The sequence below is a fragment of the Nipponia nippon genome, unplaced genomic scaffold, assembly GCF_047370975.1.
Source record: "Nipponia nippon isolate SJK-2023a ecotype South Korea unplaced genomic scaffold, ASM4737097v1 scaffold_6, whole genome shotgun sequence".
Taxonomy (NCBI): Eukaryota; Metazoa; Chordata; class Aves; order Pelecaniformes; family Threskiornithidae; genus Nipponia; species Nipponia nippon.
This window is the reverse complement of record NW_028262380.1, coordinates 81,837,572-81,857,977: the sequence shown is the minus strand read 5'-3', so window position 1 is coordinate 81,857,977 and position 20,406 is coordinate 81,837,572. Positions and strand designations below refer to the sequence as shown.

Here is a 20,406-nt window from a genome sequence, read left to right as displayed (position 1 = left end):
AGCAAGACAACGATATAATAAGGCGTTACTGACTTGACAAGCCGGCAACAAACGGGTCAAGCGAGACTACTCGGTGGAGTCGCACTTCAGTAGTTACTGGAAAAGGGTCAGGCGTGAAAAGATGGAGCCCCCTCACTGTAAGACCGAAAGATGCTCGGCATCCAGCAAGGGGCACTCGGAACCTGGCACGGGCGGTGACGGCGGGAGCGCCGGCTCCTGTGCAAAATTCCTGCGGAAATTCATCCTGTCTCCTTCTTCCCCGCTTTTTTTATTGGCAGAGCAACGCGGGGATGGCCTCTTGTGTTTTCAGTACTCACAAAGCTTTCAATCCTCATTTTACGTGACCTGGTATTGAACTGTTTTCACCATCAACGCAGATCGCAAACCCCTTTTTAAGAAGAAAGCAAGAGGTGGTGTCACACCTCCGCTTTTCAGGCTTCCAAGCCATTACCCACAGGGGCGAGCCAGAAGACTTGCGATGGTATTATCACCTGACAATAGGCATAGCTGCGGGATCACTCGGGGCTCTCCAAAAACTACCCGCTGACCGCACGCAGACACGCGTCTCTGCTTTGCCAGCATGCTCCATTTGCAAAAGCTGACAGCTGACTAACGGAGCTGTAAGCCCTGTTTTAAGAGTAAAATCATGACTAAATATATCACTCGGCACACATCATGGTTATCTTCCTTCCTGAGACACGCAAACCTGATCTTTCCAGATACAGCTTAAAAAATAATAATGATGAAGCACAAACCTGTCTCTCTTAAAGGGGCGGATTACAACAGATGAAACCATTTCTAAGGGCAATCTGAAGCACCTGTTTGGCTTTTAATACGTCAGACGGTGTCCAGGTTCCCCAGGCAGGACCAGAGCATCTCATCCCAGAGGCACCCCCTCCCAGCTCCCGCAGCGGCTGGAACAATGCGACGGCTGCAGGGATCCCGAGGCAGGGAACCGGACCGTACCTTCGTGGGTAGGCTCTGGGTCGGGCGTCAGCGAGATGTCGTCCAGCTCGCGCAAGCAGAGCCATTCTCCATCCATCGACACTCGGAATTTGCAAAGATAGATGGTCTCCATGGCAGCCTGAGTGATCTTGTCTGTGGTGGGGGTTGGCATGTCGCTTTGAGGCGTCAGAGCAGACATGATGACTCAGCTGGTACAACAACAACAGGGGGGAAAAAAAAAATAAGAACTAAAAAGAAAAGCTTTCCGAAGAAGAAAATAAGAAATACCTTGCTATTAAAGGACAGATATGCTCAGGATCGCACAGACTGCTCTGGCGTTTTCATATATAAAGCAAGGTAAAAACGCCGCTCCTTCGCGCTCGCCTCTTCCTCCCTCCTTTCCACCTCCGTCGTCTTCAGCTATGCTAGAGGCTATTGATCCTAAGCGACCACAGAAAACCTGGCTTCTGCATCAAAGACAGGAAGTAAGGGGGAAAAAAAAAAAAAGGTAAAAAGAAATATAAAAAGAAAAAAAAAGCAGAAGGAGGAAAAAGAATGGCTTCCTCTGATGATTACCCAAGCAAAACCAAAGGAAGACTGTAGAGACAGATATCCAGGTTTGCTGAAATCCAACTGCTGGTCCCTTTCTTCCCAGAGACGCCAGGACAGCAAGTGCTGATAGGATTGGTTGTGCGCAGTAAGCAGGGTGTTGACCAAAATGGCTGACTAATGAACTGAACTGAAAATTCAGGCTCATGTGACCAGCTGCTCCGAGCGTAGGGCAAGCAATTCCCAGGATGCTTCCGAGAGGCTGCTGATGCAGGGACGGCAATTAGGCTCTCCTCATCCGCAGCACCTTCTCGCCAGGCTAGGCCAGTCAATTTGTGAGCAAGCAGAACGCACCCCGCAGATTTCTCGTCGGTCGCCCCCGTACTACAAAGGAGCGCAGGCGAGCGGCGCGAGGAATACAAAGACGCGTTTGTATTCCTTTCACGTGCCTGGATGTCACTCCGTGAATTAAATAAGCACCTTTGTTTTCACGGTAGGTGCGCGAGTTGCAGCGTACGTTTCATTCGCTGCGCGACCTTCTCAAAGGGTAATCTTTGAGCTGAGATTTCCCACGTACAAAAAAACGTTAGGACGGATTTATCCTTTCAGGGAAACATTGAGGAAAAAACAGGTCTGGCTTTAAGCACTTCAGCGACCGAGGATTAAGCTCTTTTCGGAGGGCACGCGCACATGGAAGAACAATGAGAACAAACCTATATAGCTACTTGACTGAATCTTACACTTGGAAAACCTCATCTGAAAATTGGTACCGCTCAGGTGAGGCTGATGAAGAAGTATTACCTCTCAGTTCGCAGAGAAACAGGCTGTCAGTCTCTCAAGAAGAAGATGAGAGCGCTGCGTTGCCCCGTCCCTTCCCGGCCGGCTGAATCTCCTCCGGGTCCCCAACCCACGCAGCCCCACCTCCAGGGGACGAGAGGTCCCAGGTCAACAGGCACCCTTCGCGTTCCCAAGGTCACTACTCAACCAGGGCACGGGACGCGGTATCGCCGCCCGCTTCAACTCCGACAGCGGGCAACAATCCATGAGCTGATCTGCCTTCATTCCTGCGCGGCTCCAGTATACTTGTGGAGAGCCGATGCGTAGCATCCATCTGAAATGGATGCCGAGTCCCCCCGTGTAAATTCGGAGAAGGCTGACCGTTCACCAAAAAAGCTTATGGATAGGAACGTATGAACGATGAATGCATGGGACCTTAATTATTCTCCGTACTTTTTCCTCCCTGAGGAAATACACAAAAGGACGTGCGTCTGTTTCTTAGGGCTGTGAAACACAACAACCGATCCCCCGATCCAGAATTCAGCGTGCCGATGCATATAGCTTCTTGGAAAAAAGCACCCCTTATGTAAAAACCTCAAAAAACTGGAAAAAAGGGTTAAGAGCTGTTATTTCTAACAGGCAAGAGGAAGCGGTTGCTTTCAGTGAAAACTTCCTGCTTGGGGCACAACATTTTGAGTCAGCAACTCTTCCCCCCGTCCCGCTCAAACAAACCAAGAGCCACGCAGCGTGTCACTGCAGCCGGGCAAGGCAGAGGACTTCACAAACGACAACAGTTGCTATTGTTCCTTCGCCCCAAGAAAGAAAGGGGTTTATAAAACGCCCTGACAGCATTTTAACTCAGACGATATTTATACATCTCTTCATCCATGACAACCTCCAGTGTTAGCATTCACCTTGCACCACTCTTAAAGCCATACACAAACAGCGACCGGAGAGCAGCTGCACTCTTGCGAACCTTTGGAAAGGGTCTAAACAGCAAATAATCACAATAAACCCTTTAGAATCAACAAAGCACCATAAGCAATTGTGCAAGCTGTTAGCTAAGGCATCTAATTATCAGACAGTTTAAATTCTTTGTTTTGAAACACTGAGGAAGAGGGGCAGCAGTCGGCGTAACCCCGCAGCTCCCCTTTCACAACACGGGTCTCCAACCCAAGTCAGCGCTGGCAAGCGAGCCGCATACCAGGATCGCAGCGGAGGTTTGTTAAAAAATTAAGTAACTGTTCAACTGGTTTTCTTTTATGCCGTTTGCTTCTTCTTAGCATGAAGAAATAAAAGAAGGCAGTCTGCCCCTTGCAGCTGGGTTGGGTTTTCAGGCTCCTTCACGCAATGCTCCTGCTGCAAATGCTCCGCAGGGATATTTCCAGTACTTGAAAAATATTTTTCAGCTTTGATTAATTTCAGTTTTTAGTATGTTTTGCCCAAAACAAAGCTTTAGACACAATATAACACCCAAGAGATTTTGAACATTTGCCACCTTAAAAGAAACCCAGCTACCTCACCTCTGTAAAACCGTACCTTTTACTCCTCTAGGAAACAAAAACGATACGAAGTAGGCATATGCTTAGAAACTCTGATGAGTTGTATTGGATTTTTTTTTAAAAAAAACAATGACAAGTTCAGAACTTATTTTTCAGCCTGATTTGTTTTTTCTTGCCGAGTTTTGATACGGGTACTTGAAGACCTAAGAACTCTTCAACCGTCCAGAGGAGATGGCAACCTCCAGGTCCCAGTACACGGCCGAATTTACACCTACGGTATAAAAACAGAGAACGTGCCTTCCCAAGACAGCTTTCAGGGTAAGCTACGGCAAGGGGTAAACCATAACAAAAGGGGGCAATGTCCGTATGTGTGCTACAGTACTGGGGGAAAATAAAAACTCTACTCAGAAAAGGAAATAAAAAAACCAAAACAACCCCCCAAAACCCCAAACGCGAACTATCCTGTGACTTGCTGCCCTGCGAGCCTTTTATCACCGCCTGGAAAACACAAGACCAACCTTCCCCTACCCCAGCCTATGCCTCAGAGTTATAAAGCAACACAGCATCTTCGAAAGAAACACAAGAAAGGTATCAAATATTTGTATTTTCTAATGCCTTTGATAAAGCCACCACGCAACTCAAGGCCAAGCGACACAGCTCCAGCAGGGTTCAATGAGTACTCAAAGGACGAAAGAAAACCCAGCGTAGGTATAAACGAAGAGGAGGTTCTTAACGAAGAACCACTTGCTCAAACGAGTCAGACAGCCTTGGCTGGTCTTGCAAAACCCTCCTATTAGCCACACTTCAGCAAAAGGGGATAGAGCTTTGGCTACGGTACAAAACAAGGCAGATTTTCGCAAAAATGGCTTCAAGAGAAAAGAATTTGAAATGGACTGCGCTGGAAATTTAAGACTAACACTCTGAAAGCAAAGCACTCCATCAGCCACCAGGATTTGAAAGCTCAGCTGTACTGGAAAGTATTTTTAGTTTCTAAAGCTGAATAAATCAGAATCATCTCAGCCATCAAACCCAAACAAATTCCCAAACAACCTTTTGGACTCCAAGGGGCGCCTTCGGGTGGAGTTTTGCTTCCAGCGCCAGCAAGCCCGGCCTGCGAGAAAGCCGCGTTTCCGTCGTCAGGAGGAAACCTTCCCTGGTGGCTGGGGAGAGGCTGCAAAGCAGCCATACAGAAAAAATGGCAAAGTTGGCAGATGAGATTATTACTTCACATGACTGCGCTGCTTCTGGTTATTTACCATCGGAGGAGACCACAGAACCATAAAAAAGCCACCAATACTATACAAATGGGAACCACTGCCGAAGGAAACTGTCCGGCGGTAACGGCTCGGACGCACTGCCGACCTTTAAAATAGCTGCTCCGAGCGTCTGAGAAAGCCTACCGCGCCAGAGCGAACTCCGCGCTAACAGCATAAAAACGATGAGGAAACACAAGCCCTTCTGTCACAGCCCGAGACAAGCATGAATCACGAGCAGGTTCTTGCAAGTTTTTCTAAAGCCTGCAAGCTGTTTGGGGCTGCTCTCAGACAAGGCAGCCTGACAGCCTGGGCCAGCAAGGCAGCTCCCACGTTTCGAAGGGAAACAATTCAGACCTTCCTATTTTCTGCCCATGCTCTTGCCCGACACTTGAAAACCTCCTCGTAGCAAACCTATGAACGTGACTTTTGCTCTCCTGCCCTCTCCTTTCTTTCACTTCGGCTTCAGCCCCGCACCAACATGCCGTCCAACTACCCCTCAGTCCTCTCAACAGCTGTACCAGTTGTGACGACCAGAAAAACAGCGTCGGGGCTATGCCCGGTTCTAGAGCCAACGGAGCTGCTATTCCACAAAGCACACGGTCACGCTCTTCCAATAGCCTCTCTCCAGGCAATCTCTTACGTGGAACGTAATCTACAAAGATAAAGTTGGTAACAAAGCATCTACGTTGCAAAGTCTGTTTCTGACTCCTCTGCCAGCACAGATACGTACGTTACCTCAAATACCAGTGGCACTTAGAACCCTGCGTGCTAAAAACGTGAGTGGGCAAAAGGCAGTTTAACAACCCGAAAACGCCTGACACAATTTCTTAATTCCCGGAATAAGTGACAAACTGGTTTTTTTGCCTACCTACTGTAAAATACAGAGGTATCATCTAAGGATTGAAGTAACTCCCATAATTGAGGGTACAATTAAACAAGAGGAAGGAAAAGTCTAGTAGAAGTATCACGATATCTGGTAGGCTCGCAGTGGGAGCAAGGAAAGGTTTTGGGGGCTTTTTGTTTATTTTAGGGGTTTTTGTGTTATTCTTTTTGAAGACAGCACAATCAAGTTGCTTCTACTGTATGTAAAACGCATCCTAAAATTTTACTGCAGCTCAGCGCGTTTAAGTAAATCTTCTTGTTCCTTCTGTCTGTCTGGAACCATCTGTATCAAAAAAGCAGGTGCTGCTGGCACGGAAAGCTTTTGTAGTCTCCTTCCCTCTCACCTTCACCTGATGTTTGGAATCATCTCCTCTCTCTTACCTCATAAATAAGAAAACCTGGATAAGGTGGAGAAAGATTAGTTGGAGGGGGAAAAAATACGTCCGAGACAAAATCTGTAGAGAAAATAAAGTCGTAATAGAGACCCATTCTTAGGATTTCATTCTTTGTTACCACATTTTCTTCATTTATGTTCGTCACAGGGCTTCTGGTCACCCGCCCTACAGGGCTTGCACCACTGCCCTGCTAACACAGGCATCAGGCCTCCGCCTGGCTGGGAATAACCCTTGGGTTGACCTCCGCAGCTGGAAGCAACAGTCGCGTGCCGAACCCCATCAAGCCACCGCTCTCCAGGAAAACCCTAGCACACAGCCATGACAGCTGTCATTAGTCCACAAGCAGCAAACACGCTTTTCCAGATTTTTCAAATGTAAAATAAAGCAGCTGTACGGTACCCTTCAATCCCGTGGCGAGACCTCAAGAGAGAGAACAGTTTAACGATTGCATCGTAACAGGAGGGGGGAAAAAAAAAAAAGACAACTTCAAATAAACCTGCAAAATATTCTGAAATATTGGACTTTTTTGGTATATTGGTCACTACCTCCCCTGCAACACGTAAATGCCAATACAGAGGAGTTATTTTCATTACTACTCATGGAAAGGACAGATGTCACGCACTGAGGAAACTTGTGATCCAGCAGGAAACACCCTTCGCTTAAATCGCTGCGTTCAGTTTACAGCTACGTAGAGAGGGGTTAGTATTCATAGAGTATGTGACCTTTTTTTTTTTTTTAAAACACGCACAAGATGCAAAAATAGCCTTCTTCACCCTCCTCAGCTTATCTGAACTCTAAAAATAACTCCAGCGCTGAAGAATCGAGGGAAGCAGACACGAACAATCACTTCAGGTACTCCTGCAGAAGAAGGAGAAGCAGACCAAGAACAGTCGATATGGTATGGCGACCCGAATTCACGACACTTGGGAAGGGCCTGGGGAAGAGGGCTCCGCCGGCCACCGAGGGGTCTCCCCAGGAACACCAACACCGACAGGACCATCTTTATAACCCGGACCACGATTAACGGCGCCGCGCCTCAACGCTGCACGGAGCAACCACCATGTAGAGGAGACGCAAGAAGCGACGACACCTGCAAGGCCAGAAACGCTGCCGGTAGCCAGGATGGAGTTCAGCAGCCAAACACACACCCTTTCTGCGCCAGAGCCAAGCTCTACCCGCCGCTTGAACCACGATCCCAAAAATCCAAAGCAGCCCGTGAACAAGCAAAACTTTGCAGCTGAATCCGCTGCTCCTGCTGCTCAACGAAGAACAAATGAAAGCTGCTTTTTCAGATATGAGAACCGGGGGGAAAACAAACAAACAAAACCAAACAAACCAGTGATGATGAAAAAATTGATTTACAGACAGGGTTCGACCCAGGACAGAGTCCAAGACAGTATGCAAACAGAATATGATTCCTGTTCCCTTCGGCCACTGCTGTCACTGCATCAGTCACTCAGTTACGGAGCGGGCTCTGACATACGATATCGCACAGGCAGCTATTACCTCCGAGACCAAAAAGAGGAAGGGAACTTTAATATACGTTTTATAAGGCTTTTTCACAAAGCTTCCATGAAAAGTCACTGCAGAGGAAGGCTAACACAATAAAGCGCTGCTCAACCGACGAGTGTTCGCACTAACTCCTTGCGAACAAACGTGCTCATCTCAATGCCTCAGTTTCGCCACATCTACGCAGAAGCCTTCTTACAACAAAGTTTGAACAGAAAAAGCATGATGGCTAAAGATTAAATATTGTTCTCACAGGCTTCTTTTCTATCAGAAATAGCTCGGTCCCTTGCACACACGTGACAAGGGCTACAGTGGGTAAAGATTTCCTGATTAGGGGGGAAAAAAAAAAAGTAAAAAAGAAGGTTTTGAGAGGAAGCTATCAGTTTAAACGACAGCTCGTCGGGGAGGGAGGTTTGGACTGCGGACACAAGCGCGCAGGCAGAGCCAGCCCTTCAGCGAGCTGCAGACCAGGCTCGGTCATTTCATCTGCTCCCGGCACCACCGAAATTGACTTCTTGCCTCACGGGTTCCAGCTCTGCTGAGTAATGCCTTAAGTAAGTACCTGGGCTTCGAAAGGGGAAAAGAACAAACAAGAAAATGAAAAAAAAAAAAAAAAAGATACCGACCCCAAAACAATCGGCCAACGCGTGAATGAAGGCTCACCTGGGATGGAGGCAAAAGGAGACAAAGCAAAAAGCTTGGTCGCCCACGCCCTGGCCCCAGCCCCGGAGATGAAGCTACTGCCTACTTTCAAGATGGATGGGTGGAAAAGGGAAGGTCTGTTCCAGATGCGCCCATACGTGTAGTTTTTATTTGTTTTTAAAGCATACGCAACAACTACTTCACGGTACTCCGGCTCACCCAAACACACCGCAAGAACGTTACGAAGCCCGTTACGAAGCGCTTCCCACCTGACGCGCCCCACGCCAGCGCGCACGCGGCCACGCGCTCCAGCCTCGTCCAGCAGCCCTCGCCTCAACTCTGCTCGCCACGCCAGCGCTATGAGGAAGCCCGAGCGGGTGCTTCCCGCCCTCGGCTCCATCCCAAGCCGAGGAGAGCTTGTTCGGTGTCAAAGGGCGGCACAAACTCTTCCCAGAGGAAAGGGTCCAGGAAGGCGTCCGTGCGGCGCTGGCTTTGCCGAGCTCGTGGGTCGGCATCCCCGACCAACGCGCAGACGAACCGCCCGCTGCCGGCGCGCTCGCCGTCGCTTCCCTGGCCGGTTCGCACGCACGCTGCCCCGTCCCTGGTCCCAGGGCAGCAGCCGGGCCCCCACCGCGCCCCGCAGGCCGCCCTCCGCTGCGGCCCTGCCGGGTTTTGGGGAGGGCACCCCGTTTCCAGCAGCCTGAGCGCAGGCTGCTAACTCATCCCTGCCCGCAGCCGCTCACCCGCCGGCTGCCTTCGACGCCTCAGGGGCACGGCTGCGGGCAGCGGGAGCCCGGGGCTCCCTCCCGCCTCGCAGCGGCGGCCCTCGGCCCTGCCGCGACACCTCCCGCCCGCCCAGCCCCGGGCGGCGGCGGGGCGCGAAGGGAGGCCCCGAGCCGCCGCCGCCCCCCCACCGGCTCCCCCCCGCCCGGAGGGAGGCTCCCGGGGAGGAGCCCCGCGGCTACTCACGGCTGCCGGCGCCAACGGCCCCGTCCGGCCCCGGGTAGCTCAGCACCAGCACGGGCAGCGCGGCCCCGCCGCGGGGCGCCGGGGGTCTCCACACGCCGGGCGGCGCGGCGGCGCCTCCATGGCCGGGGTAGAGGAGGAAGAAAGGCGGCGAGGCAGGGCGCGCCGCCTCCTCCTCCTCCTCCTTCTCCGCCGCCTCCTCCCCGGGCTCGGCCCGCCGCTCCATGGCGGGGGGCAGCTCCGCGCCGGCCCCGTCCCGGGAACTTTCCGCCAGCGGCGGGAGAAGCGGCGCCCGCTCCGCCTCCGCCATCGCCGCCCCGGGCCCCGCCCCGGCCGGGAAGCAGGGCCGCGGCCGCCGCCTCCGCCCGCCCTCCGCCCCCGCGGCCACGGGGGGGGCCGCTGCCGCCCTCCCCCCCGGCGGCCCCGCTCCCCGCCGGCCCCGCCGCAGCCCCTACCTGCCGCGGGGCGCGGAGCCCGGCCCTGCCCGGGCGGTGGCGGCGGCCCGGCCCTGCTCCGCTCCCCTGGGCCCGGGCAAGGCTCCCCCGGGCCGGGCTGCGGCCGCCGGCCGCCGCGCCCAGCCCGGGTTGCCTGAGGGCCGGGCCACGGAGGGCTGGCCAAAAACGGAGAACCGAGCTGGGAGAGGTGCGGGGGCTCCGGCGGTACGGAGGGGACCTTGTTTCCACCCTTCTTCTGAGAGGGTCTGGTTTTTTTTCCACCATCCTACCCTTACCACTTTCTTTTTCATCACTACCAATTCATCTTCCTCACGCTTTAAGCCAGAATAACCTGAAGACAAGCCCACCTAGTCTTCGAGCACAAGCTTCCCGGCGCGTGGGCTGTGGGGAGGCAGTTCACCGCCAGACGCGGTCCCGTCCCGGCCGTCCCACGGGCCGTTTCCACACCACGCCAGAAGGAAGGCGGCAGCAGCCCCGCGCGCCGGGAATCGCCTTCGCGGGACCAGAGCCCGCACGGGGAAACGCAGGTTTTAATCAGAAGAAACCACCTTCCCGCAGCAACGAGGGAGCCGGACTCCCACCTGCTTTACCTTGCCCGTGCGGCCAACCTGTCCCACCACCTCCTGCCTCCCCCTCGCCTTCCCGAGGGCGAGATCGCATGGAGATAGCGTCGGTTTCAGATCCTTCGACAGGAGGTGACAATACAAGGTTCACATATAGTCCTTACTATTAAAACTACCCAACGGGCGATACCGATGGGAATTTCGCTTGGGAGACTGTCTGAAGACAGCAATAAAGACTTCTCATTCAGGCAGGGCAATTAACCCGGACTGTGCTTTTGTCAACGGGCAGAGAGAAAGACCATAAATCTGCCAGTTTATAAAGAACATCCTGCACTTAGGTTAAGCTGAAACAGGTCGCTCCTTTCTTTTTAAACCTCACGTAGAAATGGCAAAAGCCAAGCTGTAAAGGCAAATGGCTTCTGGAGATCGCTTTTTCCAGTGCTGCCCCGAGTCGCGCAACGTGTTGCAACTAATTTAACAGATGCTTTAAACCATTTTACCAATCTGAATGTTTGAATTTCTGTTTGCCAGCGCTAGCAAGAGTAAAACAGCATCCAGACTGTTGCTGATAGAATATTATGGAAGACAACTAGGAAAGCCTTGACAAAATTTCAGGCAGCAGCAGATGTATTTCCACGCGAGTTACTCCATATATTTTTCTTACTCTTTATAAACAGAAATTTCAGGTCGTGATGCAGAAAACACTGTCCACCTTCTCTGCCACTGGACTTTTTCTGCCCCAGCTTCCAAAGGCAAGCCAGGCTTACGCTGGGTACTTACCACCCACCAAGGATTATGTTTTCCAGGTGTATAAAGACAACAGAGCAGCTCATACCTCTCCTTAGAGCTTCCTACGCACTGCCTATGTGCTTTGAAAATAGAAATCATTTCCGTGCACGTGCCCAGGGGACCGAGTATCTCCTGAATTACCGCGCTCCAAGCGCGCGGACGTGAAGGACGGGTATCTCCGTGGCCGCGGTGAGGCACGGCTGTCGCCCGTGCGTCTAAGTCCTAACCCGCACGAGGTGCTGCTGCGGCAGACCCCACCGCCAGTCCTTTCCACGCAGGGCGGCCGGCGCTTGCCAAGCAGGAGGCTGGCGAGGAGGCCAGGAGCCATCCCCTGGCTGAAGCACATCACTTGCAGTGTCAGCGCCTTCTCCAGAAACACTACTGGGAGAAAGAAAAAACCCAACGTTAACCGTGACCTTGCTCCGCTTTTCACTTATGGTTACCATCGTGCGTGGTCCTTCCCCTATTTCGCACATGTCCATTTTCAGAGGGATCTTCAAAACCGACTTACCACCAGGGATTTCCCTTTGGCACGAAACATCCCTCTAAGAAGTATTTCTTAGAGCAATGTCACAGTGTCCCCTCTCCCATGGCATTAATAATCACGGCCTTCCCATGCTCACTCATACATACAGCCGTATGGGAAAGAACTATTTATGCCTTTGCCCAATCTCCGAACTAACCAACTGAACATAATGCCGGGTTTGATCTTCATTAAACGGGGCTGGCACAGCGGTCCGGGGAGCCGGGCTGTGCCATCTGCTGGCTGCCCGTGCCGGCCGTGCCGAGACGCTGCCTTCCCTCCCGCCGTCAGCCTTTGCCCCAACGGTTCTGGGGAGCCTGTCTCCAACGGCACGCCGATTTGTTACTTCCCTTATTTCTTGCTCAGATGGAAGTTGCCAGAATTTTGCTGGCCAGCCGCCGAAAGCTTTTCAAGGGAACACAAAGCCGCCTTGGATGCTCAGGGCTTGCCTGCAGATCTACGAAAGATCATCAGCCCTTCATTTTTGCGCAAAGCGCGTGAGCAGGCGCTGTAGTAATGAGATCAGTTAGCATCTCCGCTGGATATTTTCCGCATCCCACGTCACGCCCGCTATGCAACACCATTCCCCCCCCAGAAAAAGCACCTAAGCCGCTTTTTCCCCCCCCAGCGTGTTACCTTTTATTGACCTCTTCACAAAGCCTCGGGAGCGTAGCTCAGCATTATCAGTGGCGGCCTCCATCGTGATCCCAGCGCGGAGTTACAAGGTGTAGTTTTGGGAAAAGCTCTAGTTCCCTCCTTGGTGAGGCTGGGACACGCTAAAAGCCACGCGCTTCTCTCTGGGAAGAGCAAGCGGCTAACGCTGTGGATTGCTGCTCACAGGAGGGGAGGATGAGTGAGCACAGGTGAAGGACATCATTATCCCACAGGTATTAAGTTACACATCTCACCTGAGGCCATCAGGCTACAGGGAGCACTGCTCAAATGAGATGACACCTTCAGTGACCCCTTCAAGCAAGCCTCACTTTTGCCTCCGTCACCCTCTTGAAGAACAAGGGCCAAGGTTCAGCACGGGCCTCCGCCCGAGGAGCTGGGCTATTCCCAGCTCACCAGGAGAAGCAAGGCTCCAGATGGCGATTTTCGTCTTGCTCTCCGGCTTTTGATGGGATACAAGAGCCCTAGCTCCCTTTTGCTATGTACACGGGCCTGCATTAGTTTCCGTGTCCCAGGATCTTAACACCCCTCCTCTCCTTTGCAAGGATTTTGCCACATGAAAAGCATACGTAGGCTCACCCCCAGCCACTTCAAGCCGTGACAAATGATTCCTGACTCCTGCACCTACCTGCGGCCTGTCCTCCTCCCACACAGACACCTGCTACCAGTCCCAGCCCTGACCTGCAACACCAAGTTTTTGTTCCCTGCTGCCATCAACACTCCTCCGGCCCTCGCCGCAGTTTCCTTTACCCCCTGCCACGCAAAGTGCCGCGGCTCTGCAGGCAGGCAAAGATCTCCCAAGCAGTTTCACGGGGGGGGATCGACTCCCAATGCTTTGTAGCCTGTTTCTGTGGAGCAATTTAAAAAAATTGTTATTATGCAGCGTTTAACTGCTGTTTGGCCTGTCAGCAGCAGGGGGCAAACAAATGCAGGGCCATTAAACTCAGCAGAACTTGTCGGTTTGCTATTTTGTCCTAGATATCTATCTACCATATCAGAGTCCCCGCCAAAATCGTCATGCATAGCTCCATATCCCATGGATCCGGGATATCTAAGGACCTCAAAAAGTCTCCTTACTTCTATTCCCATCTGCCCACCCTAAGTTTACTGTTTTTCTACCTCTCCCTTCAACAACCAGCTTGGAAAATTAACAAGACATTCTTCAGTCAGCAATGAAGAGCACGTTCCCGGCAGAAACAGGCCTAGGCTGTGAAGGTTTACGTCAAAACCTGTGGAAGCACGTTTCACTCGCAGGAAACAAGCAGAGCACCCGCGTGTTTGAATGAGAGCATCCAGCCTGTCACAGGTCCAAGAACGCACGCTCGTATTTTGGTTTCCCCCGAGCCGATCGCACAGAAAAACCCCAGACCAAACCACTTAGATGCACTAGTGCTTCCGTAACACGGAATAGCATCGATTGACACGACGATTATTCCCCCTAAGTGACCGCACATAGGAACAGACAGGAATGCCTTTCGGATGCTGCTGGTACACAAATCACGGCACGGGCTCCCCAAAACCTGTCCCAGGTGCAAGTGCGGGTCTCACCTGAGGCAGCCTTTGTTAAACTTTTTAAGAAAATTGGATCAGCCATTTCTCCTTTACAGCCTGAACGGGGAACTGGCCACTCCCAGCAAGAACCTCAGCGGGGGGTTAAATGTATTTTCCCACCGGAAGGTGTGGAAGTAATCACAACATTCTGAAAGCTTACCTTCAGACTGAAGGCAACCTTACGTCTTACCCGTTTGTCCTGTATCGATGCTATGTTAGACCTGTAGCAGCAGACAACAGTTACCATATTTATCATAGATGAAGTGAATGTATTTATCACAGATATGACTTATATATAGATATGTAACTTAGACCATATAACTGTGAAATCCAGAAGTGGCCTCGCTTCGCTTCTCACTGAATTCAGGAGAGGCAGCAGTACCTCAGGCCACCTGGGATTTAAGTAATAGCTTTCTGCTCAGTTACAAATTCAGAAGATTTAAGGGAGCCTAAAAGCAGCTTAAACATATGAGCACAAGGAGTTAATCCGAACACAAATCAGAGAAAATACCGTAGCCGCACATATCTCATTCTGCAGCTGAACACAGAGAAAGGAGGGAGCAGAAGACAGTAAAAAGGAGGAGAAGGCAGTGACGGCCGCACGAATGCCATCCTCCCCTCCCTCGGGCGGGCCCTCCAGCCCACCGCTCTCCCCATCAGTCCCGCGCAGCCCGATTCATTCCCTTCACTTGACACATCCCTTGCAGCCTCTCACAGCCGGGACGTACAGTACGGAAAGACGACGGCATCGCCATAGAGGAAAACGCCTTAACACACAGGTCGGGTAAGGAAAGGGCCCCGTGCTACTTTCAGAGGTGGCACCTTCTGAAAAGCATCCTCTGAAAACAAACAAACACACAAACACACCCCACCCCACCCCCAGTTTTCTTAAGGATAAAAGCCACAACGTTCTTTATCAAATTTTTATTGGATTCAGTAGTGCTAACGGCAGCTCTCAGAAAGAGAGAAAAATAAGTATCACTGAAGCTTCCTGCTCTTCTTAACTCCCGCGCGAATGCCAGACAGTTCTCCGGCGTATCTGTGCAACTCCCTGCGAACTTCGCGGACCTGGCCCTTGCGGCGAATCTTGGCCCGCCGAAACTTCTCCCGATGCTTGACCCTGGGGTTGCGATCGATCTTCTTCCTTCTGGGCGTGAGGCCTTTGTTCTTGATCATCTGATAGGTCACCCCTCTCTTTTTATCTGGATCCTCTCCTTCCAACACCGCTGCTTCTTCTTCTTCAAGCGTGTCTTGGTCTTCAGTTCTCTTCCTCTTGAGTTTCAACTTCTCCTCCATCATCTTGTAGTATTTCAGGGCAGCCTCCTCATCCAGCTCCGACTCATCTGACGATTCAGCAGCAGCAGCCCGGCCATTAGCAAGCGCAGGAGCACGTTTTGGTTGGTCTTTGTGAACATCCAGTGGGAGGAACAGTGAAAACTTCTTCTCCTTCCGTAATTTATCTTCCTTCTTATCATAGTAGTTTTTCAAAAGCATACGAACTTGCGAGGATAACTTTTCATCTATCACAGCTAGGTCGTTGATTATATTTCTATAAGCAACCAGCCGTTCAATGATGGGGTGACTATGCACCGGCACCCTCTTGGACTTCAAAACCAGATAGAAGCTGATATTGGCACAGTAATTCAAGTAGAGATGATACTTGGTCTGCAAATAGCGACTGCCTTTCCCTTGCGGGATCGTGCCGTTTTTGACCATTTGCAGCAGCGGGTGCAGTTCGTCCTTGAGCTCCATTAGCTTGACTTCAAAGTCCTCGATCAGCTGCAGGAGCTCGGGGGACTCCTGCTTCAGCAGCTTCAGCTGCTCCTTCTTGGAAAGGGCCTGCAAATCTTTGTCAATCTTCTGCCCCTTGCTGTCGTGGGTTTTCTGCCGCTCAGTCAGATAGCCCTGGATCACTTCCAGCCCGTAATCGTCTTCCCCTAAGTCCTGCACCAACCGCCTCTGGATGACTTGAGCCTCCTGCTCCTCTTCCTCCTCCTCAGCATCGAGTTCTTGCTGGCTACGCTTGCCCTTGGCCTGGGCACCGCTCCCGTAGTCCGTGTCGTAGTAGAGCTGCTTGCGTTGGCCCCAGGAGAGCTCGTGGGGGAGCTGGGTGTCCTGACGGCGCTCCTCCAAGTCGCTTTCCATGGACAGGTCCCCATCTTCCTCCTCCTCCTCCTCCTCCTCCTCTTCGCCTTCTCCATCCTCATCCTCCTCCCCTTCTCCATCCTCTTCTGCGCTGTGGTCCACGTAAAGATTCAGCCCCTGCACCTCCTCCTCTTCTTCCTCACCGTGTCCATCCTCCTCCTCCTCGCTGTCCTCCTCGGGCAGCTGCAGCCCCAGTACTTCCTCCTCCTCCTCCTCCTCGCTGTCCCCGGCCTCCTCCCCGCTCTCCAGGGCCGCCATCACCGCCTGGAACTGCGCTTCGTGGAAGTCCTCCCCCTCCTCCGCCAGGTCCTCGGGGCCCGGGGGGCCGCCGTCCGCCTCCTCCCCGCCATCCTCCGCCTGGGCGGCCCGGGCCGGCGGCCGCAGCAGGGTGCCGCGGCGGGTCCGCATGGCTCCGCTCCCGCTTCCCCGCCGCGCTTCCGCTTCCGCCGCCGGCCCCGCCTCCCTTCTTCCGCTTCCCGCAGCTCCACTTCCGTTTCCGGCCGTGCCCTGGGCGAGCGGAGCCGCGGAGGTGGCGGGAGGCGCTGGGCAACCGGCGCTGGACGGCGCTGGCCCCGGCAGGCACCGCCAGGGTCGGGCTGCCCGCCGAGCCCTGTGCTCCGAAGGGATCCCACTGCGATCGCGGCAAGGGCACGCGTGGTCCCTTTCGGTGAAGCACCTGACGTATAGATTGCGTCCCTCCAGCTCTGGAGCATAACTGAGTTTACTTCTACTCTTAGCTTTGTTTACTTCTACTCTTATATTTGTTTACTTCTCCTATTAGCTTTGTTTGCTTCTACTCTTCGATTTCCAGTCAAGTCACACAGATCCGTAAGAAGCTGCGCGACGCGAGCAGCCGCTTAGCGAGGATTTTTTTTCGCTCGTGGCAGGTGTCGGCAATGAATAGCGCCATATAGAAAGAAAAGAGTGTTTTTTTCCCTCCTCGGGGGTTTTTCTTCACCTAAAAGCACAGACACGTACAAGTGCCATCCATACAGTAACCTTACGACGACGAGAGGGAAAAAAAAAAGCAAGACAGAAAACGCAGCTGACATCTGTCCCCTGTTAACCGAAACTTCTCGTTACTCAGTTCCCTACCCCCAGACCAAAGTTTCAGGGAGAAAAAAGTACGTGAAAACCTCCCTGGACACATCTGAGGTACCTGTATTAACTCTCCTTCCCTTCACCCAAGGGCATCCTTACAGGGATACAGGCATCTCCCGGCAGGAACGCGGCTGCGGATCGGCCTTGGGGCGGAAAGGCGAAGGCAGGCTGCAGAGCCGGGCTGCTGCTGCTTCCCCGTCCGCTGTGCTCCTTGGATCCGAGTTTAGGCCGAGCTCAGAAACCCAGAGCCTGGTAAATTAAGCAGCCACGCGTCCCAGCAAGAGGAGTTCTGTGTAGAGCAAGCGCAGGTGGTGTTTTCTCACCGCAGCACAGGTGCAGCTTTATTTATAAATACTCCTGGCCACCTTCTTGTGGAAAAAGACATGTCACACAAAAATTAAAGTTAACTGAAACAGAGCTGGGGGGGGGCACAACTTCACTCACTTCTGGGTGATTGGCTTGGATTCTGGTAGGCCTGATGGCAGACCAGGCTCAGCTTCTCCACAGTCACCTCTGGGTCAAACTTTTCCATATTTGCTCTTGCACCAAAAATTTGTTTTGCTTCAGACTAACACACTTTCTCCAAATCTGTCCGTGCCGATTTTCAGATATCACCTCCCCTGGATACAGGCCTGTATGAGAGAGCAACAAGAATAACTTGGGCTTGCTAAGTGAGACACAGAATGCATTTATTTTGTTAGCCACACCTCAGTGGAAATTCTCACTTTATACTAGTTGGCCACTAAAAGACAGCCATCTCTGCCCATCAGGCTTTGTAATTTTCCTGCTTAATCCTACCGGTTTTTGTGTGAAGTCCAGCCAGAGAAGTCCGCAGCCAATTTCTGCGTGGTTAAAATTCCAGATAGCTTTTGCCAGCGTGCCTTGCAGAAAGCCAGGCCTTCAGCGTGTCCCTGACCCTGACGGTTTCCGTCCAACTGCCCTCGCAACGTAGCGCTCTCTTTTTTCTAAAGTCTGCCCTTTCAAAATTCAGAGCCTTAAAGAGAGACCGGCTTCCCCTTGGACTCCGTGATGTAAATGTGGTTGACATGTTGTCTCACAATCCACGGTTAATTTCCAAGAGCAGAGAAGAAACAGCATCTACAGACATTTGAACCTCCTTCAGGCCTTGCTGAAGATGTCATCCACTTCTGGTGAAGCCGGAGATGGCCTCTAACGTGAGGTAGTTCATCCCGTTATCAGGGACTGCTCAAGCCAAACCACACCGGTTTGCTGTAAGCATCAGTGGAATCACCGCTACCAACACAATAATCAGCCATGGCTGCAGGTCTGTTTTAATCCCCTCTTTTCTCTGCTTCTGAGTGAGAAATGCGGGGGAAAGAAAGCTGTAGGACAGGCTGCTAGCGGGCGGCGTGTTAGCTGGAGATACCCCGTGCCCCGGTGCGGCTGTCCTCCTCCCCACGCCTCACCCAGCACAGCAAGGACGCACAAAGACACAACTCTTGCCTCACTTCATCCAGGCACCTGCCCAGCTTCCTACCGGGAAAACCCTAGTTCAGCCTGTCCAGGGCCAACCGGAGGCACAGGACAAGTGCAAGGAGACCGAGACTATGGGGCTGGTTCCCATTTCTTTTCAAATTCTCCCTTATTCCTCCGCTAGCCTCTGCCTTGCCGTGAGGTTGGCGGTCTGGCTCCCCGCTCAGCCCAGAATTTAAGCCCGGGGTGATGGTTTGCCAGCCCCTTGCCAGACTGCCACAGTTCTTTAATCCCTGCTTCCCCAGATCATTTTCTGGTCATTCAACATGCCACACAGTAAAAAGGGGATAGGCCATAAAAGTAACAGTCCATAAAACAAATCTTCCTCTAAAGAGCTTGCGATCTAGATAGAAATCCTCAGAGACATACAGGTGGCTGCGTGGGACTAAGAATAGCTCTCGGGCCACCAGATACAGACCAAAGGGACTGTATGCAGACGTGTAGATTTAGCAACCGAAACTCAGATATGCTGAGCACCGGCAGGCAGGGAAAACCACCGAAATCAACAGAATCACACAGAACATCATTCTGCTCAGCCTCTCCCTTCGGGTCTGAAAATACTCATGGACGCCCCTGCTTGGATTTTACCAGGGCTGTACTTTTATCAGCGCAGCTTAGCAAAACAGACCAGAAGCAGCCTCTTTTGCACGGGCTTTATTCTGCTGCCTGCATCCCCCCTTCGCGTATATTTCTAAAACATCTCCTATTTTGTTACAAACAAGGCGACTGAAACAAATAGTGCTTTAGCTAGACACCCCTACCCCCCCACGGTTAGCCAGGCTTATTTTTAACCTTCTGCAAAAGACGGAGCACAGGGAACAGCTTGCTGCTGCTTCGGAAGAGAGCTCCACATCAAACCCTGTTGGCAATACTTTCTGGGGAGGGGAAAGGAAACAAAACCAAGTTTTGCTCTCCTAAAGATGGAGCCCTAGCGAGAAAACAAAGTTTGTAAAGAAGAATTACGGCATAACCTGATGCCTCGCTAGGAGCCAGGCTCTCACCCATCATCCCCCGCCACCTCCCAGGGGAAACCTTGCCTGTCAGCACTGCTGATGCAACACAAAAGCTCATTGCATCATGCAACTGCTGCATGAAATGTTGGCACCCGGAGAAAAAGCTCAGGACGCAGATTCTGGGATCTTCGAACAGCTCTAGGGTTCGCGACCCAGCCAGCAAGGTCTGAAGAAAGGGAAGAGAGCCTGTAAGGTGACAGGCTGCCCTGGCGGGGACCGGGATGCCTGCCAGCGTCGCCCGATGGCTTTAGCCTCTTGGGAGCCTGGCGAGAGCAACCAAGCTGCACGGGCTGTGGGAGAAGCCTGTATCTGGACGCAGGGCTGCTGTTCTGCTGCGGAAGGAAAAGCTGGAGAACACGGGGAGATTTACCACCTGCTACTAAGTTAATTGAGAGAAGTGGGCATTGCAGGTAGCAGAAATTCGGGATACACTGATGCAGTAACCCTGGCTACAAACGGGCCTGCCGGCATCCTACTTGGCCCTACTCCCCCTTCCTCCCCCGATGCAGGTGTTTGGAAGCCGTGGCTCAAAAGTGCTATTAAGAGCGGGCTTCCCTTAAAAAGTGGCCTGTTCCGTGCAAGACACGTATACATGCTACAGAGACAGCCCTGGTCATTGCAGGTTACATCACAAAGTTTATTTTTCAGAGTCACAAAAGTGATCCCAAATCTGGGAC

General features: G+C 52.3%; 2 protein-coding genes across 12 annotated transcripts in view; both read right to left on the bottom strand.

Moving 5' to 3' along the window:
* RUFY3 (RUN and FYVE domain containing 3) overlaps positions 1-9,992 on the bottom strand; it is a 56,319-nt gene extending 46,327 nt beyond the window's left edge. For 3 of the 11 annotated variants that reach the window (XR_015699883.1, XM_087737176.1, XM_087737177.1), the window contains exon 1: positions 9,427-9,743. Coding sequence is in view for 9 of the 11 variants with exons in the window: in XM_087737176.1 (XP_087593302.1) it covers positions 9,427-9,733 (307 nt within the window). In the remaining 2 variants the exon portion in view is untranslated. Of the gene's footprint in view, positions 1-966; positions 1,849-9,426; positions 9,744-9,878 lie in introns of those variants that run through there. The other 8 variants (XM_087737181.1, XM_087737179.1, XM_087737178.1 and 5 more) reach the window with 8 other exon arrangements.
* Positions 9,993-14,885: 4,893 nt separating this feature from the next.
* UTP3 (UTP3 small subunit processome component) lies at positions 14,886-16,572 on the bottom strand. Its single transcript, XM_087737188.1, has one exon. The coding sequence runs from the start codon at positions 16,527-16,529 to the stop codon at positions 14,955-14,957; it is 1,575 nt and encodes a 524-aa protein (XP_087593314.1). The 5' UTR covers positions 16,530-16,572; the 3' UTR covers positions 14,886-14,954.
* Between the last annotated feature and the right edge of the window lie 3,834 nt (positions 16,573-20,406).